This window comes from Wyeomyia smithii, chromosome 2 (genome assembly GCF_029784165.1).
Source record: "Wyeomyia smithii strain HCP4-BCI-WySm-NY-G18 chromosome 2, ASM2978416v1, whole genome shotgun sequence".
In the NCBI taxonomy this organism is placed as follows: domain Eukaryota; kingdom Metazoa; phylum Arthropoda; class Insecta; order Diptera; family Culicidae; genus Wyeomyia; species Wyeomyia smithii.
Window position 1 is genome coordinate 76,698,811 of NC_073695.1, and position 27,704 is coordinate 76,726,514.

Consider the following 27,704-nt stretch of genomic DNA (forward strand, 5'->3'; position numbering starts at 1 on the left):
CTCCCGAGCCGAGACTCGAACCTACGACAACAGGCTTGTCAGGTCAACACCATACCTCGAGACCAGCTGGGAGGGTGGAAAGTACGGTTAATTACTTAAAAGTTGAGCTGATTAGCACTCTATTTATGATCATTAGCTTGGCAGATTAAGCTCTGAAATCTACTTTTACCCGAACTTTTGGTTACTTGGGAAGACAAAGAACAAATAACTAGAAGCTGAGGTAATCAAATCAAAAATATAATATGGATCCTAACACGGCTTGCACAGCATGAAAATAAAATGATCTCAAGGCACCAGAAAATTACATAACCAAAATTCCTGAAAAACTTGAAACAGCCAAACGGCCACAACAGAAATCAATTACAAATAAAAAAGAAAACCATTCGAAGCAGCAGAGAAACACCTCTAAAATCAAAAATCACAAGGGTTGTATGCAAAGCCACGACCGCAAGTTTAACGTAGAACTACATAAGGTTGTTTGTTGCGTCATATTGGGCTTGATTATTTTTAGGTTTGAATATGCAATAACCTAATTCTGAGACATATTAACTCTTCAATAAGGTAAATATTTCATCCTGGAAAGGATAATTTGCTGTTTAATTCAATATCGGATAAGATGCCGATCACATCTTTGCGTTATTACTGTCAGTGCGAATAAGGCATTTCTTGTGAAAGATAACACAGTAAAAACGTTATAACGTTAATGTGTTGTCAAAATGGGGCAACTTTTCATTGGATGCATTTACACTAGTGCCCGCTATCGCACAGAGACAGCATTTTACTACTGTAAGTGCCCCACTGCATCAGCTGGCACTGCTACTATCGATACTGATACCCGCTGCAACTGCTGCCGCTATTTTTTGCCACAGCTGTGGCCGCTATCCGCTGCCCCTCACACCCGTGCCCCTGATCAGCTGGCCCTGCTACTATCGATGCTAAGACCCGCTGCAGCTGCTGCGCTATCCGTTGCCATGCCAGCTATCCGCTGCAGTGCTGCTGCTGCTAAGGGAGGACTGCTCTTGTCGCTGTCTAGAACTAATATGTGCGGTTTCGGCTGAAACAGGCTCTTATATAGACCAAATAGTACATTTCAAATTACTAGGTTCATAATTCTATCGACCGTGCTTGGGAAGCAATCATATAACGACCAATCAGAGACGGAATTTTGCGTTTTGACTGCTGCAACTTTTTCCGGTTTTAGATTTTCATTTTACATCCCTAGCCGAATTTCCTGACAATAGAGCTTTCTGACAGCTCTGTGACGCACACTAAATTTGGGTTGTTTGTCTCATAAATGAGTCTTGCTTAACTCTACCGGAGTTGAGCAAATCGAAAAATATAGTCTTTTTTCAGTTGCTCGGTACAGGAAATCAAATATTCGTTTTACAAGATACTATCCGTAAACAAATCACAAAAACCGTGTAGGAATAAATTAACTTTCAAGTCGCGAACGATAATAAAAATTTCGCAATCAATGCAGGCATTTTGACAGCACTTTGTTTGCCTCATTTTCCAACCGCCTACACGTTGTGCACCAATACATGCACGATTGGAGAAATCTGGGGGTTTTTGAAAAAATATTGTGTCTGCGTGGATATTATCATTACGCCCTTCTCTTTTCTGTGGACAAGCGTGGACATTCGCCTATACCCCCCATTTCGCGTGGAATATGTGAGCGGCCCCTAAAATAAATTAGATTGTTTGTACGGTTCTAACAAATGGCACACATTTTCTTGTAATACTGCTTATTACCGACTGATCAAACAGGAAGCCACGTTAGTTAGTATTTCTTAAGTTTTCTGTAACTCGACTATTCGACTGTTAAAAGCCACACTACCCAAACATTAACTCTTCAAATTCAAAAAAAAAAAAACCTCAAAACAGATTCTTTATATCCCTCGAAGAAAGCAACGCTTTGGCGGTATCATTTTTTGCGGCGTCGACTAGTGTCGTTTACTACAAAAATGACAACCAGGGTTGCCAAGAAGAAAATCTGTTTTCAATTTAAAGTTTTAACGTCTGCTGAAAAGCATAATTTATACTCTGGCTTTTATATTTATAACCCGTTGTTACTATACTGTTTTCATTTTTTTCTTATCCTAGCACAAATAACTTCACTCGCATTGGATTCAATATGAGCTCATACCGCTCATCTCAGGCTCATACCGTATGTTTCAATTTCTGTTGTTACTATATAGTACTGGCAACCATTCCGATATGTCAAAACAGAAACACTTTCACGCACACCACTAGGCTAACTGCGTGTGCTTCAGGATGTTCGCCACTCGTCTGCCCAAAGTAGTGTCCGTTCGAACGCGATAAGTGTATGCAGCTAGAGTTGTCTCGCATACAGTAATATCGAACTGCGAAAAAAGAGGCAACCATTTTTCTCCGTCGATATCGAGTACGCGAGATTGTGCAGATTTTCCGTTTTTCATCGCTACCGTCGCGGGTGTCGTCGCCGCGGAATAGTTCTATCCGTTCGGGAACAGTGGTTTATTGGGAATATCTTCACAGTGGCGGGAATACAGGGCGCAAGGGTTGGATTTAAACTATTCTACAATTTGCTAGTGGGCCGGACGCGAAGGGTGCGCGTTTCTCTTGGTCAAAATAGCAGAAAGCACCACTGGGAGTAAAAAGTGAATTGTGATGTTTTTTATTCGTTTTGTCTTCCGGATACGACTGTTTTCGGGTGATAGAGTACCTGCCGTTCGATTAGCTTGGACCGAGCAAACTACAAAACCAACGGCTCTTGGAACGGAATTGGATAATTTGGCCTTGACTCCGATCAGTTAAACGCCATACTGGAGGGATCTGGATTAAAAGGATATCGTAAGAATGTACGGCTTATGGTTCTATTACGTTTTAGTTTTTGTGATAGAAGGTAACATTAGTCCGGAAGTGAAGGAATTTTGCATCGCTGCTGGCGTTTCATTTTTTTCCTCTTTATTTTGACGTTTTGCTGCTGTTGGTTTTGGGCCTGCTGGATCGAATCACCGAAGAGAAATTTCTTCTGAGCCAAGAAAACGCGATTCGGCTCGTCTGTGTGTGTAAGTTCCTGTGAAATCGAAATTCACACTACCAGCAGAAAAGTTCCATTCATTTGCTTCTACATATGACTTTCTGGCTAACAAGCTGGCTGCGGTGTTACGAAAGGGAAAAGTCAAATTTGCATCAGAGTTTTGAAATCGAACCGAGGATAATTGCCCGTAATGAACATGAAGTAGTGTTAGAAAGCATGAAGGTAATACAGAATCCAGCGTTATGCCTTCTTAAGTTCCAACCTGGCAGGCATCGGGCGATTCGAGGTGTTATTAAAAATCCATCCCATGCGAGTAAGAAGTCAGAGAGTAAGAAACAACGTTCTGCTCCCTTTAAAGTTGACAGCAACGTGAAGAGATGCCTGCTTATTTGCAGCGCAATGATTGAAAAATTGGCGCTGTTTTTTTAACAGAGAATCACGTAGATAGAGAAAAATATGCTTTATTTTGGTGTTGCATGTTGTGTCAATACATTGTTTTGCGCAGGCCAGTGTTACCAAACTGTTTTTTTTATTGTAAAAGTATCACTAAATCTTCAAAACAACAGGAATTATCTCAAATCTTTTTGAGTAATAAAAAATTTTTGTCTTCTTTGTTTTTGAAAATGAATATTCCTGCAGGGTGGCGAAACCTGTTTAATCAAAGAATTCATTTTTCGATCAGAAAAGAGCTTAGAGTATGATAACTGTGTGAAACTCAAACGGATGTTCATCAGGGTGGGACAAAAATAAATTCCAGCTCCCATGCACTTTTCGTGTTCCTTACGGGTCCTATAACAACCTTGTAACTTTTCAGATCGATTGGTGGAACTATATTTTTGCGCCCGATTTTTAAAGTTTCCATACGATTTTATATGAGAAAATCCACTTTTTCAAAACTTATTCTTTAACTTAGTTGGCTCCTAAAAATATATCGATTCTTAATATTTGTAGGAAATTTTCTGAAGACTCTTCTGAAGACCGTAAGGCACTACAATGCTTGTAGAAAAAGTTATTCACTCCAATCTGCTTAAATGTCTGACGAACGGCTCACCATTGCATTTTACTAGCAATACTGCTGCAGTATGCTTCCACCGATCTGAAAAGTTACACGGTTGTTATAGGACCCATAAGGAACACGAAAAGTGCATGGGAGTGAAAAAATAACCCCATCGCTTTTTTCCCGTATAACCGTGTCCCAGTCTAATGTTCATGTTTTCCACATCAATCGAATCACTAATACCGGAAACACAATTGGCATGATATATATTGCATGTGATTGAAAGTTTCAAGGATTGATGTTTGCTTTCATAAGCTTTGACCAATTTAGTGTCCTAAAGATAAAGCTTATTTGAATAAATCGTGTAGATCTGTCTACTCATTCTAATTATTACCAATCTAATGATTGAAGTTCACACAAACTACTCTTTTGTGAAACATTAAGATCAATCTCATTAAGAAAGCTTTCGTTTTCTTTTTTGCAATAGAAAAAATATTACATACATTGAGAACAAATTGACCGGAAACCAGGATTTGACCTGAATGAAATCAATGTTCAAGTAGCTGAAAGTTGCAGATTGATTGGTAACGAATTTGCACACGCCACTTAATCGTCACCAACATCATTAGCATAGAGTAATGGCAAAAATATTACCTGAGACTAGGTGTAGTTCAGTTTAATACCGCATGTTCTTTACCGATAACATTTTTAAAAATCAAACGATTGTGATGATATGTAATCAAAGGCAACAAACTGAAGCGGCCCTCTTGCAGTGAATGAATGCCACAAATGATACGCGGCAGGTGTCTCGAGTTAGTAGAAGGCAGCAAGTGTTCTATTATTCTTTTATTTTTTAATTGTTACAAATTATGTATAATAAATATTTTTTTAAATTTTAAGTTGTATGTGTTTTGAGGTTTTACAGCCTTCCTGGAATCATTCAGTTTTTACTAACATCAGAATTGAAACGTATTTTTTAATCCGGCGTTAGAGCCTATCAATACTCGTCTTCATTTCATCAAAAACTAGTGAATCACCTTAAAAAATAAAGAGTTTACTATATCTTGAAATAAGTCTAAAGTGAACTACGTCAACAATGCGTTAATATCTCGGATACAAATCACTTATTTTTTCTAAGATGATTAATCATAAACGAAATTTTAAGCCCTAAAACTAGACAGACAATTTGGGAAACGGCCAAATTTAAGTTATGATCGAAAAACTGATAGGCAAACGAAAACGCTCAATTTTTCTTTATTCAACCCATATTTGAATTTTGTGGGAAATGAAAAACACCGCAATATGGCAACACGGGTCCGTGGTTTGTTTTGCTCATGAACGCTAAATCGGTTCGATGATTTAAAGTAAAACTGACAGTATGGATCAACATTGGCTTAAGCCGTCCGATGGACTACACAAATAAAAAAAGTAAAACTCTGCTTCATATTTGCAGCTTGTCCATCACTACATACAAACACCAGGGAATCGTGGAGCTCAGATATTCTCGGTGTACAACCACGCGGGAAGCAGACAGACGACGATAACTCCGTTAGGACTCAAAGGGCATGTTTTCCACTTTCATTGGCCTAATTGGTAAGTACAGCAAACCAACTCTCATCCCGAACTTTTCTTATACTGACAGCCGACTTGGAACGAGTTTTGACACTATACAGTTTTATCAAAGTTCGACATATTTTTTTTGTTTACATTTTTTTTTATTCTACTGACATGGTGTCGACTGCCATTTGCCTCTGCAATTAACAGTATGCCTACGAAACAATTGGACACCCACCTGAGACTGGATCAAAAGTGATACGTTTGCCTTCGCATAATTTTTTTTCTGAGACTTACTAAATCATAGGATACTGCGGAACGAAAATTATCCTGACAAAACATTCACAATCAAACTTGCTGCATAGAAACTGATCGTGCCGGTTTTATTCATGAATTTTGTAGATATTCAATCATGGTGGGAGGTGCCCTGCATTGCACACTTCTGTTCGCTGTTTAGTAGCTCTTTTCAGTTGCCGGATTTTGATATAGAGGTATTTTTTTTTTAAATAATTCCATAACTTTGAATATACTGATAAAATGAATTTATATTTAAGGACCTCGAGGAAGCCCTATTGACCGATGCCGACGTTGAGAGTGAGGTTGATCTAAAAGTCTACAACGCACGTCTATTATCGGATCTTATCGTTGCACTGTTGAAGGGTTGTGATGCACTCAGCCAGATCGTAGCACACATCAGTCCGAGTAATTATCAGATGTTCCTGAGGAGACTATTTCGCCAGAAATGTCAGGTAATGCCTCGTATTCCGTAAACGCACCACTGGTTACTAACTATTTCCTTTTCATCACCAGGAGTATAACATTGACAACCCGTTCAATACTGATACCGATTTTGAGAAACTACCATTGCGTACTAAGATTCTCATTTTGAAATATCTATGCGATTTTCGGTTAGACTCGGCCGACGTATACAACAGTTTCGCTAATCTCGAAGCCGATAGCCTACGAGTGGAACCACTGGGGTATGCATTGATTGTTGCTTTCTGATATGAGCCTCGTTACTACTCTAGTTTCTTTGTATTGTCTAGCTACGACAGCAAGGGCTCCGCCTATTGGTATTTTTTTGGCACCAGATTGTACCGAGAGGATTACGAAACAATCTCCGGAAAAGGCAACAAATCGTCGAAACGATCGGTTTGGCAAGTTATTTGCTTCATCGAGGAAGACTGGCGTAACTTAGCCGGTAAGTTCCAGCGCTCCAAGAACGAGAACGAACGTGCTTTGCTGCAGCAGCTGGAGGAAAATTTTCTACCAAACATTCCAAAGATCTTTCGCGACAAAGAACGCGAGCGACGAAACAAGTACGCAAAATTTAACTTATAGCAAACTATTGCTTATAATGTACCCCATTTGCAGACTTCTCGAGCGTCGTACTTCTTCGCGCATAAAGCTCTACGAAGAACGTCGTTTAGCTGATCTCTATCGTCAACAAGAAATCGAGCAAGCGCAGAAGTCTCTACAGAGAGCAAATCGGCCGCCACCAAGGTCCGATACACCACCCTCCAAAGCTAGTATATCCGAAGAGAGAGCCAAACGTGCCGAACGACGGTTAGAAGCCAGAGATATTAAGCTATTCTAAGCAAGCAAAAATCAAGAAATCACGCAAAAGAGAAGAGCAAAACGACAGCTTCAAAAGAGCAAAACATCTAAACGGCAATCAATCGCATTTCAACAACGAGCTCTCCACCAAAACACACGCACTTTGTGTGTATCTCTCGAAACAATACGCCAAAACAATGCGAATTTAATTCCACTCAAAGCAAACCCATGCCAAATCTAGTTTATCGGAGAGCTGACTTGTGATTGAATAGATGTTATTTTGTTTCTTCTTCTATCGTTAGTTGCTGTATGTATGCATGATGTTTAAAATCATCATTTCATTATTATTTACTACAAATTTATGTTTTCAACTTCTCCAATCATTGTTCATCTCATTCTCATTTCGCTTTTTATCGATAGTTTCATTTGAAATTGGCTTAATACGTCAGGATTTTCCCATGTACTAATACTATTTGTCTGTTTGTCTATTTCCATGGCTTTTGCAGATCACGTTCGAACTCGGTCACAAGTATAGTATCAATTTACGCAAGCTCGCCAGAACCTCTCACCAGTGATCTTATCATTCAGCCAAAAGAAACCGAATCCCCAATCCTAAATACTACTTCTAGCAAGCATTCATACACAAAACTTTCGATCGCAACAGCTAATCTCCATTCCCCTGCTTCCCCATCCTCTGAATTAGGCTCTGAGCAAACCGTAAGCGCAGACCTTCTAGTGGGATCTGACAGTTCCAAACGAGATCCACAAGAAGAAGTGAACGAAGAAGAAGCAAACGCAAGTGTATTCGGACAATTAATAAACAATAGTTGCACTGAGATTATTGGCTCTAGTGCGAGTGTAGCTAGCAGTGAAAGCAGCAGCAGCGGTGTTAGTAGTCGCAACCGGGGAAAATCTCCTACATCGCCGTTGAAGGACGAACTTTTGTCGCCGCCTTCTACACCTCCGCCGCCAATTACAGGAAAGGCCAAACCGAAGCGACCTTACAAGTCAATTAGTGCCGAAATCGAGCGCCTATTGCAGTACAACCTCAATATGGCTCCGACGACGACCAAACTGCCCGGACGGCAGACCAACAACAGTCTTTCGTCAATAACCGGTCCGGTGATTTTACCATTCGCCGACACACCGCCAAAAACTTCCAGCAGTACTGCGGGCAGCAAAAGTGGCGACTCGAGTGCTGCCGCTGGTGGCGGTGGGGCAGCGAGCAGCGGTGGTCGCAAAAAGAAAAGCAAAGCCGCGCAAGTGTGAGTTACTGTCTAAATTTGATTGCATCTCTTTTTTTTTTTATTTTTACCACATATATTTTTGTATCAAGCCTTGCTAGAAAAATTAACCAGTTGAGTTTTGGTCATTGTACTACTTTATTGTGAATAAAATTGTAATATTTATCACTAGGCACCGTGATCATAATCATTCCTGTACGTTCATCTGTAGTCGTTAAGTTGAACTCATTTAATGGTAGAAACCTTTCGTCCTAACACTTAGATTAAGTATGAATTTCTTTATTAACGTCGAACAAACAGAGTAAAACCGCTTTTGTTGAAAGTTAATAGTTGCTTTTGTAAAACTGTTGTAATAATTTGAATATATTTTGAGCACTATCAATATTTTTCTTGAATATTTCAAACGATAATCTAAAAAAGTAGATCAGTTAAACCTCATTAAATATCAAAATAACTTTTAAACAGACTAATGTTCATATTTTAATGAAGTAATCTTATTGGTAGTACTTTGCATGCGTATGAAGAACTTGTAGTAAAAATTCTAGTACTCACTAGTCATTTTTCTTTCCCCGCTGCCTAATTAAACACATCCTTGTACATGCGTGGCTACCATGTAATGGAACGCACATGTGTGTTACGACCCCGATGTGTATATTTCGCACGACTATTGTGTTTATTAACAACGACCCGCCGATTGATGTGTTCATTCCTGTAAATATACCTCGGACTCGAAACCCCGGATAACCAATATAATCCCCAACCTGCACATATTGTACAAAATTCATCGCCCCACATCTTCTCACAATGGGCTATCGGATAAATATACGAAACTGGTAAAAAATGTATTGGCACAACACCTTGGTTAAATACCAACCATCACATCTGGCATTTTAACGCGCATACACCCACACGTCCTCGACCGTCTAACATCGATGGTTTATGTGTCGGAAACATCAGTTTCACTACATCTTCCACTCTGATTTCGTCGTTTAGTTTTACCGAAACCGAAGAAGTGCTACAAATTGGCATGCATAAGGTACTCGAGTATATCAAAAACCACGACGATGCGTGGCCATTCATGGATCCAGTGGAAGAGGATATTGCCCCGCGCTACTATTCCATTATCAGGAGGTGAGTAACAGCATCACAGCTGAACTAACAACTTGGCATTCAATGTGCGAGGCAACATGCGTCGAATTCGAGTAAACACAATGAATTCTTTTCAGGCCAATGGACCTGCAGAAGATGGAGGAGAAATTGGACAACGGGGAATACTCATCGTTTGGTGATTTTCGCAACGATTTCAGGTTGATCGTTAACAACTGTCGATTGTACAACGGACAAGCGAATGGTGAGTGATGCGCCAATTTGATTATTTTGCAACAAAACCCTGACGAAACAAGTTCTTTAAGTTAACAAATACGTGGATTATTCCTTGGTTCTGGTATGGAATATCTATTAACTTTGATGTTTGAATAAGTGTTGCTGCATATTAAAATCAAAGGGACACTATTCACCTTTTGAAATTCAAACGATTTTTGCGAGTAAAATGAAGCAACTGAAACAATTTCCAAATCCTTAATTCAAAAGTTTCAGAGGAACTTGAACACCAGTTTGAGTGTTCTGATTATGTAATAATTGTAAAAATTGGATTTTTTAAGTATGTTATAACTTAGTTTCCATCATCTGTATATTGTTTTTGAAAAACTAATTGCAGAGTCGATGCATCACTGTTGACATTTATCCGTGCGTCTTGATATTTTCTGCAGTCCAGCAAGACGTCCACGGTGGTCCCACAACATTCGCTTTCAGGTGGATCAGCTTTTTGGATCAGGGTAAGCCTAGTGTGCCCGATTCTCAGTCCCATTCGTCTGCTGCATTCTTATTGTCGGTCCATGGGTTGGTGGTATGGTTTATCTCGCGCAGTTTTATGCCCCGTGATGCATGATGCCAAATGAACTCCCATTGCTGTTGTATAGTGTAGCTAGTATAGGGATCTCCTGTGGGTTGTAATTTCTGTTTTTTTTTCCTCGGATACCGCTGTGAATTAGACGTTTCTGTTCCGTATGGCCTTATCGATGCTTTGGATCCAGGGGTATCTAGATCTACCGGATTCGAGAGTAGATATACAACTTGCAGAATCTGTTAGAATGGCTATTAATGATAGCGCGAGCCTCCGCAGAGAAGACGCTACAATGTCGTGGTAGCGCTTCCGATTCGGAAATGCCTACTTCGGACAAGCCTGATTCAACTGTGTCGTCGCCTTTGGACCCATCGGTATAGAGCAGCGTGTGCCTATGGAAACATCGCCTTATCTGGAGGGTCACCTGCTCTGATGTGTTGCTTTACGTCCCATATGAAGAGCGGTTTCAGAGCGTTCCATTCACGATCTGTTGTCCTAGGCCGTCGGCAGATCTTGGAAATGGCGGAATTGGGTTTTCCAGTCAACAGATCTGGAGTCCTGCGGACCCACTGGGAGGTTCGAAGCGTCGCGGTTTTATTCTCGCACTCGGACTGTTAGTCGTGCTAGAGATTGTAGGAGGAGCAGGTCGAAAGGCAGCTGGAGTGTTGCCTGCCTGCCTTCGGCCATTATAGCGACGAGAGCTTCGGAAGCGAGTCTGACCATCCGGTTGTAGGTTGGTGCTAGTAGTTTCACGGTCGAGTCTCCTTTGCTAATTAGCCTCATTCCATAGAATAAGCGTGTTGTGATAATCGTCGATCCTGCAGAAGTGAGCGACGGGCACTCCGAGGCAGTTTTGCTCCAAAACATTCGTAGTCTTGTGGTGCTCTTTTTGAAGGTCAACCTACAGTGGGTTCTAAAGCTGAAAGTTTGGTCTTAGGTAACTCCCAAGATTTTAAGCTGGTTCGTTTTTGGAACAGGGATACGGTCAATAGTTATATCTAGAAAATGGTGGATTGAACGGAAACAGTGGCATAGCCAAGGGGACTGTTTGTTAGATTGCTAAAAAGAATGAATGTTTGTTAAAGTACCGGGAAAATAAAGACCGCAAGAATTTAAGTCTGTTGCTAGCTTGATTTTTTTTTAACAAATTTTACTAAAACCTTGAAGAGAAACAAAAAATCCAGAGTTTTAAGGAGATGTGCCTTTATAGGTCAAATTTAAAATGTTCTAAAAAGACCACAAAATGAGAATACAACTTGTATAACTTGCTCATTATCGACCTGAACAGGTTCAATTAAAATAGGAAGTCTTAAAATTTTAAGTTTTCACGGAAATGAAAAAAAGTTTTCGACGTTGATTCTCAAAAACGGTTTTCTCGAAACTGTGAGTTTTGAGTTGTTGAGTTTATAATATATTTTGTTGATTTCATACTGACATTACTGAAGTCTTCCTATATGCAGGCAATATCGCGTAAAAACGCATAAATTCCGAAATTTCAGCAAGTGGAAACCATTCAACCTAATAGTGGTACGACACCCTGATAAGGCTTACATCAAATAGGGGCCCGCCACAAAAGATCAAATCTCTGGTCGCAGTGGAAAATGTACCCAACAGGAAAAAAAAAAAAACCTGTACCTATGTTAAAAATTTCACTATTGAATCAATTGAAAAATTTGATGGCAATATAGTAGCCACTGCCCGTTAACTCCAAAAACGATAGAAGCAATTTATTTGCAGCTCGCTTGCTTTTTTGTGATTATAAAAAAATGAAACATCATAGTAACTAGAATGTAACAGTAGGACTTTATTTATTTTGCATGGAAAAGATCGAAATAAAAAAATATTCAAGTGGTATCCTGAAAAAAATTATTTAAGAAATTTGAAATTTGTCGTCCAATACACCATGTATTTTAACAAAAAAAACTGCATAATCTAACACAGTAGGTCTTAAATAGAAAGTTTCTCATGAAAAATCATCAAATTTAAAATGAATTTCCTAAAGATGTTCTAAAATCACGGTTTGTTTACATAAAAATAAACCCAAAATGAATATTGTATACTTCTAGCACTCCTAGAAAAAAAACCGAAGTGTTCTAAAACACATTTAGAAGTCTTTGATTAGGCCAAATTTAAAAACAATATTCTTAGGACAGCGAAAAAAGTATAGTTTGTTGGTGGCAATATAGTTGCCACTGCCTTATTAAAGGGTCACGATGCCAGCCTTCTGAACATCGGTTGATACTTTATAAGTGTATTGGTTTCGAAATACGCTAGAGCATCAAATGCCCTGGGCTTGGTGGTTAGCCTATAGGGCGCGTACTCCCGGGTGGCGGATGGGAGTGGGAGATGAAGAGAGTTGGCCATCTGTTACTTTTCCTTTTTCCTATTATGACATCTCTTGGCTATCTCCTATGTGGGAGAATTCTTCTACTTATTTAAATATGCTTTTATTTTACAAAAAGCTAGTTTTGAAGAATGGATCTCACACGTGGACCAAACCACCGTTTTGTTGTTTTTGTTTTTCGCTTTTTTCCTTACTTTTTTTCTCTCTTTTTTTTCTTTCTATATTGTTTTTCTTTTTTTTCTGTTTTTCCTTAGAAATAAATCGTCGGTTAGATTCGGTGTTGGCGCGGCTTAAAATTTTGCAATTTTGAGTTTTCGGTGACAAACGATGCTAAATACGATTAAATTTTATCTCACAAAGACCCGTTTCAAAATTCACAAAAAATCCAGAGTTTTAATAAGATGTGCCTTTATAGCTCAAATTTAAAATGTTCTAAAAAGACCACAAAATGAGATTACAACTGGTATAACTTGCTCATTAATAGGAAGTCTTAAAATTTTAAGTTTTCGCGGAAATGAAAAAAAGTTTTCGACGTTGATTCTCAAAAACAGTTTTCTCGAAACTGTGAATTTTGAGTTCATAATAGATTTTGTTGATTTCATACTGACATTACTGAAGTCTTTCTATATGCAGGCAATATCGCGAAATCCGCGTGAAAAAAGCGTAGAAAAACGGCGTAAGGGGAGACATTAGGCCTTTGTTATGCTGGATGCCGACCCGGGCGGTCGGGCGGGATTCTTGCCGCGGGTAAATAAACAGCCGTAAGTAGAGCTGTTCATTGGCCTACGGCGGGAGTTTCGCCCGATCGTTCGCCTTGGCGTTCGGCCTGGCAGAGGCCTTAGTGTACCATTATTTATTATATACTTTTTTCTCTTTTCTCTTCTTCTACACAATAATGAGTCAGACATTATTATTATTATTATTGTTATTTTAATATTATTATCATTTTTATCAAATTTTTTAAATGCATTACAAGTGCATACATCCCAACCAATGTCTTATTATGTATGGCTAGTGATTTACTCGAAATGAGATAGTGGAAGTACTTGAGGGCTGCACGATGTCATGCTCAATTACAATGATTCGTGCAAAAATCTAGTATTGCCGTTTTGTCTTAAATCAGTAAGTTTGACAATACTGTTTTGATCCGCCTGATCGCTTTATCGTTCCATCTCCACTATTCTACTAGTATAGCATGGACGGTGTATACACTGGAGACCTGGCTCTAGGCCCCCTTCTATACTATACAATTACAATTACAAAATACGCTAGAGCATCAAATGCGTTATGCCCAACGCACATGTGTTGTACTGGTTCCAAATTTAATCAGTAAATGCGCTAATTTTCGCTAAAATTAAATGCGGTTGAAAAGCTTCATAAGTTAACTGATAAAGATAACCATCTCAGCATTAGACACCGAATTGAGTCGGGGCCTGTGGAGAAACTTTTACTTTTATCGAGTGCCCAGATAAGTTCGCTAAGGGTAAAATCCGTGTTGTACTTCTTATATAAACCGGTCGCTGGGTTAGATAAACTGCGTTCAATTTTTTTCTTTGATATTTGAATGTTGCTGGGTAGCTGAAGGTTGCCAACTTTCCGTTGTAGTTGTGATGAGCCAATATTTCAGCAACTTCTGGAGAGTCGTCAGTTGGACCTGATGAGCCTCTGATAGCTTTGGTGATATGGCGGCGCTTGCCACACAGTGTGTTGATGCATTGCCACAATTCTGCCGTCGAGTTTGCAGGAGAGATCTTTGCCACGAGGCTTTCCCATGATTGCTTTTTGACGTCCCTTACAGCTCAAACGGCTGCTTGAGCTTCTCGAACGCATGCAGAGCCTTGATTTTCTTCGGTTCGTCCTTAGAGAGCCACCGCAGGGCTCGCATAGTTTTCCTTCGAAGTTGGACAGCGGTTTTAAACTCTGGGCATCACTTTGTGACCCGTCTTTCCGCTTGTTTGTGGAACGCTTGCTTTTGCTGCCGACAGTTTCCGCTCTTCGAAGGTGTCTGAATCAACCAAAGAACCGGGTCGAATTGAAGCTGAGGTTAGCCGTTCGAACTGTCGTTTAAGATCACGAGTTTCCTTATGAGTGCGTTTTCAGCGATAAACCGATTGAGGGAACCTGTGCGACAAGATCCTTATTATTATTTTTTAGATTATTTAGATTGATTCCCATTGTCGATGTGGTTTGTAGCTGACCATTTGGTTGTTATGTTTCCTTTTGTTGTTATTGTTTAGTTCAGCGATTAGACAACCATTGGTGTCTTCTGTATTGTGAAATGTCGATGCCGCTGTAAATTCTGGAAACATTTCATTTTTCGAACCGTGTTTACCCACTGGCTTCGCGGTTGGGATTTCGGTCGAGGAGATAAAAATTTGACTGGCAATTGAGACGGCAGACTTTAACCTATCCCACTGTGTATTTTTGTCGACCGTTTCGTTGGTCTTACTGCGTCTAACTCGCCTAACTTCGGTGAAATTCACGTAGGGGTTGAAATTGTTTCCAGCGTCGGCGCTACGCACGGTGTTGGAGTTCTTAACAACGTCCGCAAGAGTTAGGCGGTCATTAACGGAGGATCTAAACGCTTTAGCATATTCTGCGAAGGTTTGGGTGAAGTGTACATTTCAGTTACAGTTACAGTGTCGGTTACAGGCCACCTGCGTAGGCGATGTACGCAGTGACATCTTCGTATTGATATGTACGTGCGCTGCGATTGGTTTGGAGAGGATCATTCTTAGAATACAAATGCCGTTGGGTACGCTAGACCAAACATCTTTTCAGGTCTCTTCTCGCACAGAGTGAAAAGTTTAATTTTCGCACAATAAAGTCAGAGATGTCGGTGCATTTTAGCCTGTTTGGAACTGCTTTGAAGTTGATGACAAATGTTCGGTCGACCGTAGGTCATTTCGTGACCAGGAATGTTGAAAATTTAGCTGTTTGAAAAAAATTTATTTGGTCAGGGTAAACAATCATACGTTGTAAGAAACGAGCTTTGTTTAACAAAATATTAGTGCCAAAGTGCGAAATATTAATTTTCCTATAATATGTCGATATCTATCAAAATGATTTGACTTTTAGAACTGGTTTGTAGAAACAACAAAGCTATCCGATCTTAAAATTAGCAGAAAACTCATAATTTTATTACTATAAAAAAATCTTTAGATAAACATGACATTAGACGCGGCTCTGCCGCTTTGTAGAGATAGAGCTTCCAGAAACATAAGTCAACCAAAAACTGCCGCTTTCCATAAACTAGGTTTTAACGATCTCATGTCAAATATCTTTGCAGAATACACCGAGATGGTCAACAACCTGCAGCTTGCTTTCGAGAAAGCGACCAAAAAATATTTCGACTCAAACTCGTCGGATGAGGAGCCAACGTTGGAGTATCCCTTATTTAAGGAGAAACCATTTGCGGCGGGTAACAGTGGAAGTGGTGCCGGGAAGAGCAATGAATCTACCAGTAGTAGTACCAGTGGGAATCATAACAATAATAACAATAACAGTAAATCTTCCAAAGAGACCAAAAGTAGCAAAAGTGGTGGGGGTAAGAAAAATAGTAACAGTGGTAAAAACAGCAGTAACACAAAAAACAGTAAAACTGTTAGTGAAGAGCAAATCAAAATTTCAACACACGGTGATGGCAAGAAGAAAGAAGAAAGTATTAAGGACATAAAGAAAGATGAAAGTGAAACCAGTGAAAATAATGCCGGAAGAAAACAAGCTGGAAACAGCGGGAGTAGTGCAAAGAAAACAAAACCTACAGAACAACCCGATGCGAAGAACAGTGCAAGTGAAAACAAAGGTTCAAATGCAAAAGGATTGAAGCGTAAGCGAAAAGAGAAAGATAAAAGCAGTAAAGTGAAAACGAAAAAATTCATGCCTAGCGAAAGTGGCGAAGAGGAGAATGAAAATGAAAAGGACCAAGAAACCGAAAAAGTGATTCCAAATGCAAAAGGAATTCGAGATGCAGAAAAAACGAAATATCGATCTCCAACCCCTGAACGCCAAGAAATGAAAAAGAAGTCCTCATCGAAATCAAAACGAAAGGAACAAAAAGGCAAAGATAAAGGAAAGACGAGAAGGTCTGAAAAGGAAGAAAAACAAGCTACTAGTAGTTCCAGTAAACGTGATTCGGTTCGAAAAGATCGTCGGTCACGTTCCCGATCTCGATCCGATGCTGAGTTCAGATCAGTATCCCCAGTCTCCAAGCGAATCAGTCCACTTCCGGGGACCTTTCTGACCCCAAAGAAAGTCGATAAACGTAGGGAAACATCGACACCAAAGCAGAAACATAGTAAAAAAAGTAGGAAAGAAGAAGAACACTCCTCCGATCAGGATGATATCAAAAACAAGGCAGACAAAACAGTTGACACGACATTTAGCACAGCTTCCCCATCACCAGTGGAAAACAAAAGGAAAAACAAAAACCAAACAACAAAGAAGCCGGTCCATAGCATCAGCGAAGAATATTCCGATAAACAGCCTGAAGCAGAGGAACGCTACAATCTGAGCACTGATGCTGATATTGAAAAAGAACCGATGCCAGACAAGAAAAACGATTATTTCTCAGAAGACAGCGTTCAAGATCAACCAGCCACAGAAAAAGAAACCAAAAGAGGAAAAAAGAACAGGAAAAGCAGCCAAAAATGTGGAAAAATAAAAGAGAAAAGCATAAATGAAGAAAAGCCTAAGAAATTCAAACAGAAGGGGAAGAATGGAAAAAGCAAAAAATCCAAAAGCAGGAGCTTCGAATCATCCTCGATGGTTTCCCATAGTAATGAAGATGAACTGAATGACTCGCTAGAAGATGAGAAGAATAAAAAAGCTGCAGCAGAGAAAGAGATTATAAGTGCCTCAAAAAAACAACCGAAGGATTTTTCCAAATACACAACCCTCCCCAGGGATAGAAGTGCGTCTAGAAGTTTTTCAAGATCTCCCAGTCCGCTGCCTTCAATCAGGGATGATTATTCTTCGTTTTCAGATCATTCAATGGAATTCGATGAAGCTGATATGGGAAGCGAAAGACACCCGGCAAAACAACTTCCTGCCCGACCAATTACACCAGATATTGTTGACAAATATGACCTTATTAAACAACGGAGACGCAATCAGGCCGCAGCTGCGCTGTCAGCTTCAACTCCAGTAGCTACTAATGACAAAGCTGCAAAGGCCAAAAATCATAAAACTCAAGAGAGTTCGAGTCGAAAGAAACAAAAAACCGATCAACCGCTAAATAGCAGTCCAAGTGCCTCCTCAATTCTGCCACTTACAAATAAAACAAAACCGAAGGTAGATGGGGAACAACCCATTAAAGCTAAAGAAACTGCTATCAAAAATAAAAAGAAACGAGATCATTCTCCTGCTGTCGGTCCTCGCTCTCATGATTCAGTGAATCCGGTACCTAAATGGACAGCCGAATCGGACCACCGTCCTCCGTTAGTTGAGAAACCACGGCTTTCGTATAAGGATGAAAAAGTCGAAAAGCAGCGAGAACCGGAGAAAAAATCAGATCCATGCGATGAGTATGATTTCGTGGACGATTCTCCAGTGGAAACCATTGCTCCGAAACAAGTGACACCCATTGCTTCACCAGTCGAGAAAATCCAGAAACCTTCCAAAAATAAAATAGATTCCAGCAGCAGCAAAAAACCCGCTAAAACTCCCATTAGCAGCTCTTCGCGTCCATTAACTATTGGTAGTACCAATAAACAGCCTAAACAATCCGGAGCCAACATGGAAGCGCTGGAACTTGAAACTGAACAAACCTTGAAGGATATCAACAAATGGTTGGAAAATACCCCTCGATTTTCCGAATACAGCTCTGCCAGCAACTCTCCCTCTCGGTACATCATGGACGATCTGGACGCAGTAACAGCTAAAATTGATGCGGCTGATTTTCGCAAACCAATACCACTTTCACAGCTCCCAGAGGAACCAGACAAACCATTAATTCCGTCACCTCAGCTGTCAATTGGCCCACCACCATTGGCGGCGCTTTCAACGAGCTCCGTTCCAAGTGTCATGTCGCCCAAACGGAACACACCTCCAATTCACGCTGCTGCTACTGCATTGAAAGAGCCCTCTAAACCTAAACTCCCAAAGGACCAACCACCTCAGGACGGCGTTAATCCAATTAAAGAAACTATTGCCAATCAACCCGCTGCTTTAACAAAACCTCAACAACAGCAAATTCCCCAGTCAACCCAGCCAGGACAACTACAAACTCTTCCAGCTCCGACTTCAAATGAAAGGCCGTTGCTGGGCCCACCACCTATCATTCCTCCCCATTCGCAGAAAAAGGAACCAAAGGAACCGAAACGAAAAAGTCTTAAAGAAAAGTTAAGTCAACTGGGTTCCCGAAAGCGGGAAACTGTTCAGCATCACCGCACAACCATAGATCGTTTACAGCCGGGTAAATCCAAGGGCAATCTAATTAGCTCAATTCAAAACCTCAACAAACCTGAGGAGTTGTTTCCGTTGGGTGGAGGTAGCGGTGTTGCCACTGGCGCTAGCGTTGGCCTTGCCGGAACGAAGCTGAAGGAGGTTAAAAATTCTTTAATCGTCAAAACGGATGAATCGAAGCCAAAGTTAAGTTTGGGAACAGTACTAAACACAGCAGAAGGTTTCGGTTTGGGGCAACAGCATGAGTTCGCGGATGAAAAGAAAGAAAATGTCGAAACGGTGGATAATGCTGTTAGAGATATTGACAAACCATTGGATTCGTTGAACAGCACTAAAGTTGATTCGATCAACAGTCAGACAAATAAGCTGTTGATTCATGATGATTTAAAAGCTGCCAAAGCAGAACTCGCTAAGACTGATCCGGCAAAAATTATGGAATCTCCAGAAAAGGTAATAAAAGCGGTGACAAAAAGCGACAAGCCATCAGCAACACCAAATTTGAGTGCTTGGTTCAAGGCTTTTGGTGGGGCACCGAAGAAACACAAAAAAGCGGAGGATGGCGAAGAAGCAGCAAGTAAAAGCTCTCCGAATGAAGGGACGAAAAGTAGTGACAATACATCGCCATCAGATGTTCCGCTAGTTCCCAGCTTGGAGAGTCCTAGCTATCCTTCCTTACCTGCTCCTAGACAAAGGAAAGCGAGTACGGGAAGCACCGTGTCAGAAAGATCTTCTTACAGTCAGGATCCGGATAGTCCGCGAATTGGAATTGATGAAAGAATTGGAGTATATCCAGCTCCTTACCCAAGTCCTATGGGCGCATCACCCGTTATGACTTCACCAAAGCTGGATGATACGCAGAAAAGTCCGTACCCAATGAATGGTGCAATCAAAGTTGGATTCTATCAAGACACTACAACCAAGAGCAGTCCCGAAAAGAGTTGCAGCCCGAGAGATTTGCCTTCGCCGTATCCACAATACTCACAGCATTTATACACGGCTAATTCTGGCATGGCCGCAAATAGTGTGTACGGGAACTACTCGTATGGAACGAATGGTGGGGTGCCTGTGACCGCAACTACCAATTCTGTGGATACCTTCAAGAGCTATGATCAGTACAAACAACCTGCTTCCCAAGAATCGGATTATAATTCATCGATGAGCCCCAGTACAAATCCAAACTCCCCATACCATAATCAACAATCGTCGCCTTACCAACAACAACCTAATTCTCCGTATCAACAACAAAATCCAACCTACAATCAGCAACAACCTATACCATCCCCGGCTTCGTCGGGTCCGCTATCGCCATACAGCAACAACTCTCTCGCGGCATCAGTACAACAAAGTCCAGCTCAGTCAGTGAGTGGCCATTCACCTTTCAATCCTTCGCCAACGTCGCCTTATCAAACGCCTCAACACCAGTCTCAGAGTCAGCAACCACCGCCACCACCACAAAAGCCTAACCAACCACAACAACAACAACCAGCGCAGCATTCATCTAAACCAAATACGCCTATTCATCAGAGTCCCAACTCACCATTCTCTCAATCAAATCACAGTTCACCGTATTCGCAGCAGGATCCCAATTCGCCTTATTCCCAAGGCCAGCTGTCTCCATTCCAGCCGATGTCGCCGAAAACTTCACAGATTCCCAGCATACCTCAGGGAACTACTAACAATAGTTTGAAGCTGGCCCCGCCAATTATTACGCCTCAACAGGCTGCAGCAGCCGCTGGAGTAACGCTACCGGAGTCACCTGTAAATAATTTATCCCAGCAACAGACCTCACCTCAACATCAGCAACAACAACAACAACAGCCACAACATTCTACCGAAACTCCTGGATCTCAGCTGCCTCTTCAGCAACCTCAGCTTCCTAACCAGATCAATACTCAACAAAACACTTGGAATCAACAGCCGCAATCGAGCTATAATCAATACGCTGATAGCTCTGCTTTAAATATGGGGACAAGTTTGCCGGCACCTGCCCACATGCATCATCACCATCAACAGCAGCAGCAGCAGTCACAATCCCAAACTCGACAGCAGCAGAAACCACAACCAGCACATCACAATGTACAACAGATGCCGCCTTCTGCTGCCCATCTGCTTTCGTCTCAGCAGCAGCAACAACAACAACCACCACAGCAAACACCACCTTGTGTGCAGCAGCAAAATTTTAACAACCTCACACCGGCCCATACGCAACCAAGCGGTGGCCAACAACAGCACAGTCATCTAAGCACTCTGCTGAGCAGTAATAGTCCGTACACATCGAATTACGGTCGACAAGCGTACGAATCAACTGCACAAAGTCAGCCACAACAGCAAGATGCTAACAGCAGCGTCAAGAATCAGACAGCCAAAGTACCTGAGCTAATTAATCTAGGCTACAACAGCGGGGGCAGTAACGAGGTCAGTAACAAGGTTCAACCACAACATCAGGAAGTCCCAATGAACATGGGCGCTAAACCAGCCGATAACACCAAAGAGAAAGAAATGGCCAAACAACAGCAAATGTTCGAACTTATGGGAGCTATGGGTTATGGGAGCCCGATGGACATATCAATCAGCAAAAGCAAGGCATTCGATATGTTCAACCGAGCGGCGACAATGACATTCCCTAGAGGTTTTCCTTCGGCAAGTGGTCAAGCCCAGATACAGCCGCAACAGCAACAAGATGCTGCCAAAATGTCCTATGGTGGATCCGGTAGTTCTGCCACCTACGATCAGATGCAAACGAATACTAATAAAGCACACGACATGAGCGGAAGTCATGTATACGGAATGCCTCATCAGCAGTCTCAGCAAACAAAAGCAAACCAAAATGACATGCTCTCGGCTGGAAATCTTCGCGGAAATTCGGCTGGATATGACCAACGGCCAGCAGCAGCTGTTGCATCTGTTTCTCAACACCAACAGCATCATCCGCAACAGCAGCAACAAAATAACATGGATCTTAGTACCGGTTACAAAGCGTTCAGTGGTCAATCCCCATCCACTCTCATGGATCCTGCATTACGTAATCTAGCCTCACTATCGTCTTTATACCAGACGGACGAACGGTTGCTAGCTTCCGGTTCATCAGCGGCTGGATATTACGATAAAAGTATACCGCCAGATGCTCATATGTACGGAAAAAATCTGTCATCGGATGCTTCTTCAACAATCGGTTCGACCACATCATCTTCGGCCTTGCAGCAAATGTTCAACACCTCGATGGCTACAACAATGGCGTACAATGCGGCAGCACGCGACCAACAGGCAGCCTACGGAACAAACTACCATCATCATCAGAGAAGCGATTTAATTGGTCAAGGGCAAAAAGTTCCACTGAACATACCTTCGGTTGCAAATCCCACAATTGCAGCACCAGAGACGACCAAACCAAAAAGAGGTCGCAAGAAAAAAGATACTCAAGACCTATTACAACAGCAGCAGCAGCAACACCAGCAGATGCAACATCAACAGCAAGCTCATCAGCATCAGTCGCAGCAACAACAACAGCAGCAGCCGAACGCAGCTCATCAAGGCTTCCAGTCGTATTCTGGCCTGAAAACAACTCAACCATCCAGTGCTTCCAATAACCAAACGACAACACCAGCTGCAACTTCGAGCATTGCAGGAGGTAATGTTGCTTCAAACTCCTCGGATCCTTCGCCAATTTCGCTGAAAACGGCAAACGTTGTTCCAGGCAGTGCTTTCAACTTTGGACCTGGGCCTGCTGGTTTAGGTCTTCCGTCAAGCTTGTACGGTGAAAACTCTCCCTATCTGGACGAATTCCGCGCCAATCCCAACCCATATCCCTATCTTACCTCTAGTCACCCACGTGGCCCGTCCGGGTCTTCTTCCGCATCCGGTGGGCCGTCGACCGACGGATCCGATAAGGTAGTTAATGCCTCAGCCGCCACTGCCTCTGCTGCTGCAGCAGCAGTAGCCGTAGCCGCAGCAGCTGTTCACCAACCTCCTCCATCAGCCGCTTCTCCATATCACCAGTTTCTGTCCCATCCATCGTCCCGCCCGTCGCCATATCCTTTTATGAACCAGCTGGAACCGCTGCACCAGCAATACATCCGCCAGGAAGAACTGCGCGCCCAAATGATGCTGAATCAAAGTCTAGGTTTGGGAGCTCCGGGGGCACATGGGCCACCCCCAGGAGCGTATGGACAACCTGGAGCCTACCATCCGGCTCTTGGCATTCATAAACCCTACGATGCAATGAACTCGATAAATCGACCACCGTGGCTATAACAAGAGCAAGATGTCACCAACGCTACCTCGGTGGTGGTGACGGCCAGGACCGGTTCTACTACTGCACACGAAGACGTTATGGCACCAGCAAATATCAATCAAGAGTCTGCTATTACTACTACTTCTACTACCGTAGAAGCACCCGAGCAAGCCCGGAACGAATCTATGGTTTGGGAAGCTCGCCGGAACCATACCCACACCTTCTAGATCGCGCAATATGTTATCTCGTGATGTTGATTTTAAACAAAGTGATTTTAAGTTTTAAAGTTTATTTTTTTAAACTGCGACGTAGATATATATAAAAGTATATACATAAAGTTTTTTTTTCGGTTTTTCGAAGAGCAGGAAACAAACTGGTTAGTTTTAGGAAAAGAGATACGATATGTATTTAAAGCATAATTAAGCTTAGGCACGGTGTTGTAGATTGTAGATACGAATAAAGCATACAACTGGACGTCTTTCAGTCGGTTTTTGTGTTGAGGATAGACAACATAATGGCTATGGCTGACGGCCGGATTATTTTGAAACTTGCAGTTGTGCTGGATATTTGAAACTGAACTCTGCACATATTCTTTCACGATTTTGAATGTTCCTCATGGTAAATAGGTATGAATAATGGAAGATTGCTCGCGAATAGACTTCTTTAGAAGAATCTTGTTGCTTGTTGGTAAACTTTGAATACTATGAGTGAAGCACACCAATGAACGCTTTTGGCTAAGCATGCATTTTTAATATCAACTCATCACAATTTTTTTTATACAGTGATTTTGGTTTTGAAATAATCTTTCAATATTCGATGTTCAATTGTGTCGGCAGCAAAATAGTAGAGACATCTCAATTGTCTTCTTGTTAATTTAACGTGCATATCCAAATATCGAACTTTCAATTATTTATCGTGCAATACCCAATTAAACGGTTTCTGTGTCAAACCTCAGTGCACTACCCTTTAGGGTGTAAAAAACCTTCATATAACCGACGAATGAATGTCACAGTGTAACCTTAGTGCTGTAACTGAAAAAGATATGCAATTTCTTAAAGTTCATTTTGCATAACTATAAGATTTTTTCTCAATAGAGTGCCAAATGGCGTCCAAAATTAGCTTCGTTATTGTGTAATGTTTTGTTGAATGCCGTAAATGAATACAAATTTAAATGACCTTTTGTAAATGTACTCTACAAATAAATTTAACTAGCCTTACCAGTACAATAGACAGAAATATTAGTTAAGCTTAGTGTGCGCAATAAAAGAGCATCAATTAAAGATCTACGTTATATATTTGTTGTCTAAATCTTTGTACACTTGCTTCCACAAAGTGGTTTTGCTTATAAGAGCAATCAGTGTGTTTTAATAGTAATAGTACTAGTGATACTTTTGATTAATAGTGCTGAGTACATGATATACAACAATGTAGAATGTGGTCTAATCACATTAGCACACCATTTTCGGCACATTATCGTTTGTTACATGTTGTCTTTTGCTTTGTTTTTCTTCACATATATTTGTAAACTCAAATCTTAGATTCGAGAATCAGCTGTCGTAAAATAACCGTAACTTGTGTACACTGTAATTATAAACGTTGAATTTTGTTGGGTTAGATTAGGTTTTATGTTTTGCTTCTAACTATGCAACTCAATGAGATTAATCAAGAAGGAATGAAGCGTAAATAACGGTTTCATTGCATTGTTTTTGAAGCAGTGCTTTGGCTAAGGTGAATCGCGTTTCACACTCTCTAAATTGCTGCATCTAGTTTTCAAACTTTCATCAAGTCGGCTAAAGTATATAACCCTACTGACCCCAATGACCAATGATGTTTGCGAGCCCGTAGAAATCACGACAGCAGAGTGTCAATATGGTTTGACACAATAGTTTAGACATGTCCTCATCGTGGTATTTTGGCGGAACATTAGTGACCTATATAGACCAATTAGCATTGCTGTTTGAATGTTGCATCTTATGGTCCTATTTAAAATGCTTCATTTGTGGAGCCGCACCAACAACTTTAATATCAGAAGAAAACTACTTTTCATAATAGTGTAAATAAAACTAATTTAAGCAATCCCTTTAAACAGAATCAAAATACTGAAAGTGTGTATATAGATATATTTTAGTTTCGCATATTTTAACATGTGGTCACAGATCAGCACCATGTTAAAAGGTACGTGTTTTTAGGGTTATAAGTCTTCTATAGAGTTATGAGATATCGTACAATACCTGTAAAGTAATTAGTTTAATTGGGAACATTAACCAGACAAATGGAAAAAGTGGATAAACACATACAGAAATGTTTACTTTATAGTAGACCATAAGATAAAAAAAAGAAAAAAAAAACATTCAAATGCAAAATTCTATGTTTACAAACTTTGGATAACAAAAAAAACATGTTGATTAATAATATGTTTAGAGGAGTAAATAAATTAAACCGTATACACAATAATCGATTTAGTTTTATATATATTATAAACCATTTACTACAAAGGTAAATCAAACATATATTATTACTGATGATGAATACTGTTATGATATGGAATAAAGTGTGAAAGTAGTAGAAAAATATACAAATAAATTGTGAATGAGACAAATGTAAAATGAAGAATGAAGTAAATATATTGAAAAACTGTAACAATCGAGTTACTTACAGGAATCCATCCGAAACTACCTGAATTTTTATTGATAGACTCCTGAAACCTGGTATTTACCAGTGTAATTCACACGACGAAATTCGCTCCCAGTCACCATTGCGTTTTTCTCATACCTACTTATGCAATAGAAAATTACTCTTACTAGGTTTGTTTATTCTTCACACAATATATTTGAATCATATGATTTTTCATCACTTTTAAACCTACATAGAATACTGATTATTAATTGTGCATGCTTGGCATCTAAGCCTAATCAGTCACATTTCCCTCAATAGTTGTGCCTAAATTAAGCAAATCGTTCCTCCGGAATCACGTTTTCCGTTGTCGACAAGCCGATCGTCGAACTTTTTTCGCTGAAGCACGCATTTTCGAGTACCGAAAGAGTCGAGTTTTACAAAACATCTCCAATTTATGGGGATCGTACGTCGGATCGCCAATACAAACAATTTTAACCAACAGCTGAATAACGTTTCCAAACTCTCGGAAACCACGCTGTGATTTCTGTCCTCGGTTTACCCCGGTCCACGTGAAGAGATTCCAGAATGATCTTGTGAACAGGAAATCGACGATGGTATAGCAAGCGTTATCTCCATTTCCGACGCACGAGTTTGGTGTGATTATTTTGGAAAAATATTTCAGCTGTAAAACAGGAGAATATATAATAAGAACACATTACCGCGACCTTCGTCCGAGGTTAACGTACATATTGTTCACAAAAATGTTCATCTGCCAATTCCGTGTTCCATTGTGAAAGCTCCTCTTCAGTATCGATAGGCTTACGTGTCTCAAGTGGCATGTCTATTTCTAATTTTTTTATTGAAACCTTCTCCGCCTTCCTTTTTGAAGGTGTCACGAGAGAATCCATTTTTGCTTGAAAGCAGTCTTCCACAGCAGTCCGAACTGCTGTATGAATTAGAGAGCTCAAGTCATCTTTCAGATCGCGTAACTCTTTTCTAAGGTCTTCACGAGTAAGTACAGCTGAATACTCTGTCAAAAATTTCTATTTACAAGTTGACTATCATTATTGAATTACAGAAACATTTGATTACCTGCTAAACTTTCCTTCGCCATATCGTCTTCGATAGGTTCCTCATCGAAGGGAAACGCTTCGCCCATTTCCAACTTTAGAGCAGAATCTGGAATCGGAGGAAGATTTGATGCCAGCTCAAACAGCATATCATCGGTACTATCTTGCTCCATCACGGAGGTATCGAATAGTATTCTATCGCTTAGAAGAACCGTTGTTGCTGCTGCCGCCTCCGCTTCACCGAAGCTTGTAAATTGTTGGCCTACAATTGCAGGAATCATTCTTGCAGGACCCTCGTAGGAATTTCCCTGGACGCGCATTTTCTCCACAACATCGTCGAACGAATCGGGCAGCTTCAGCAAGTCACCTTTGACCCAACACACCGGTACGGTAAGAATGTTTAATCTTTGTTTGTGAATAAACTGTACAACGGTAAACATCTGGAAGCAAACCTTTGGTTTTCAACACCGCGAGAAAGTTGTGCATATTCAATACTTACCACTTGTCTTTCGAAAATTTTACCCAAAGTAAATAGGCTTGGTTTGTTATAAATTTAACCGATCGTATTGTCACAGACATGCAAATGAACACAGAACTAATAAATCAAGTTTTCCCTTAAACCTAAGACTTCTAACTGGACTTCTTTCCTTTTAACTTGTCTACTTGTCTACTAGCCAGGCTTGCCAGATATACAGATAGTTGTGCATGCAGAATTTGCGATGCATTGTTTATAGTGGCAATATTTTTACAGCAGCTTAAAA

General features: G+C 40.7%; 2 protein-coding genes across 6 annotated transcripts; one reads left to right on the forward strand and one right to left on the reverse strand.

Moving 5' to 3' along the window:
• The first annotated feature begins 2,304 nt into the window (after positions 1–2,304).
• LOC129725083 (protein split ends) lies at positions 2,305–25,900 on the forward strand. Of its 4 annotated transcripts, none has more exons than XM_055680497.1 (11): positions 2,305–2,840; positions 5,473–5,612; positions 5,976–6,064; positions 6,128–6,322; positions 6,384–6,553; positions 6,620–6,892; positions 6,948–7,139; positions 7,637–8,395; positions 9,332–9,505; positions 9,601–9,725; positions 15,911–25,900. In XM_055680497.1, the coding sequence occupies exons 2-11, from the start codon at positions 5,585–5,587 to the stop codon at positions 23,275–23,277; spliced, it is 9,372 nt and encodes a 3,123-aa protein (XP_055536472.1). In that variant the 5' UTR covers positions 2,305–2,840; positions 5,473–5,584; the 3' UTR covers positions 23,278–25,900. The 4 variants fall into 4 exon arrangements, with proteins under 4 accessions (XP_055536472.1, XP_055536475.1, XP_055536474.1 ...); XM_055680500.1 differs by having other exon boundaries at positions 9,368–9,505; XM_055680499.1 differs by having other exon boundaries at positions 2,305–2,832.
• LOC129725084 (uncharacterized) lies at positions 25,704–27,613 on the reverse strand. Of its 2 annotated transcripts, none has more exons than XR_008728013.1 (4): positions 27,443–27,613; positions 26,966–27,383; positions 26,620–26,916; positions 25,704–26,555 (listed from the first exon to the last, which is right to left on the reverse strand). XR_008728013.1 is itself a non-coding variant. In XM_055680501.1 (4 exons), the coding sequence occupies exons 2-4, from the start codon at positions 27,381–27,383 to the stop codon at positions 26,226–26,228; spliced, it is 1,032 nt and encodes a 343-aa protein (XP_055536476.1). In that variant the 5' UTR covers positions 27,443–27,613; the 3' UTR covers positions 25,704–26,225. The 2 variants fall into 2 exon arrangements, 1 of the variants encoding a protein (XP_055536476.1); XM_055680501.1 differs by having other exon boundaries at positions 26,620–26,903.
• Between the last annotated feature and the right edge of the window lie 91 nt (positions 27,614–27,704).

Bases quoted from the DNA above. Each gene is read 5' to 3' on its own strand.
- LOC129725083 (XM_055680497.1), top strand. From the start codon at position 5,585: ATGTTTTCCACTTTCATTGGCCTAATTG. The intron at 6,323-6,383 runs GTAATGCCTCGT...TTTCATCACCAG, and splicing joins TATTTCGCCAGAAATGTCAG to GAGTATAACATTGACAACCC. The intron at 9,506-9,600 runs GTGAGTAACAGC...AATTCTTTTCAG, and splicing joins TACTATTCCATTATCAGGAG to GCCAATGGACCTGCAGAAGA.
- LOC129725084 (XM_055680501.1), bottom strand. From the start codon at position 27,383: ATGTTTACCGTTGTACAGTTTATTCACAAACAAAGATTAAACATTCTT. The intron at 26,904-26,965 runs GTAATCAAATGT...AATTTTTGACAG, and splicing joins GGCGAAGGAAAGTTTAGCAG to AGTATTCAGCTGTACTTACT. The intron at 26,556-26,619 runs GTACGTTAACCT...CCTGTTTTACAG, and splicing joins AACATTTTTGTGAACAATAT to CTGAAATATTTTTCCAAAAT.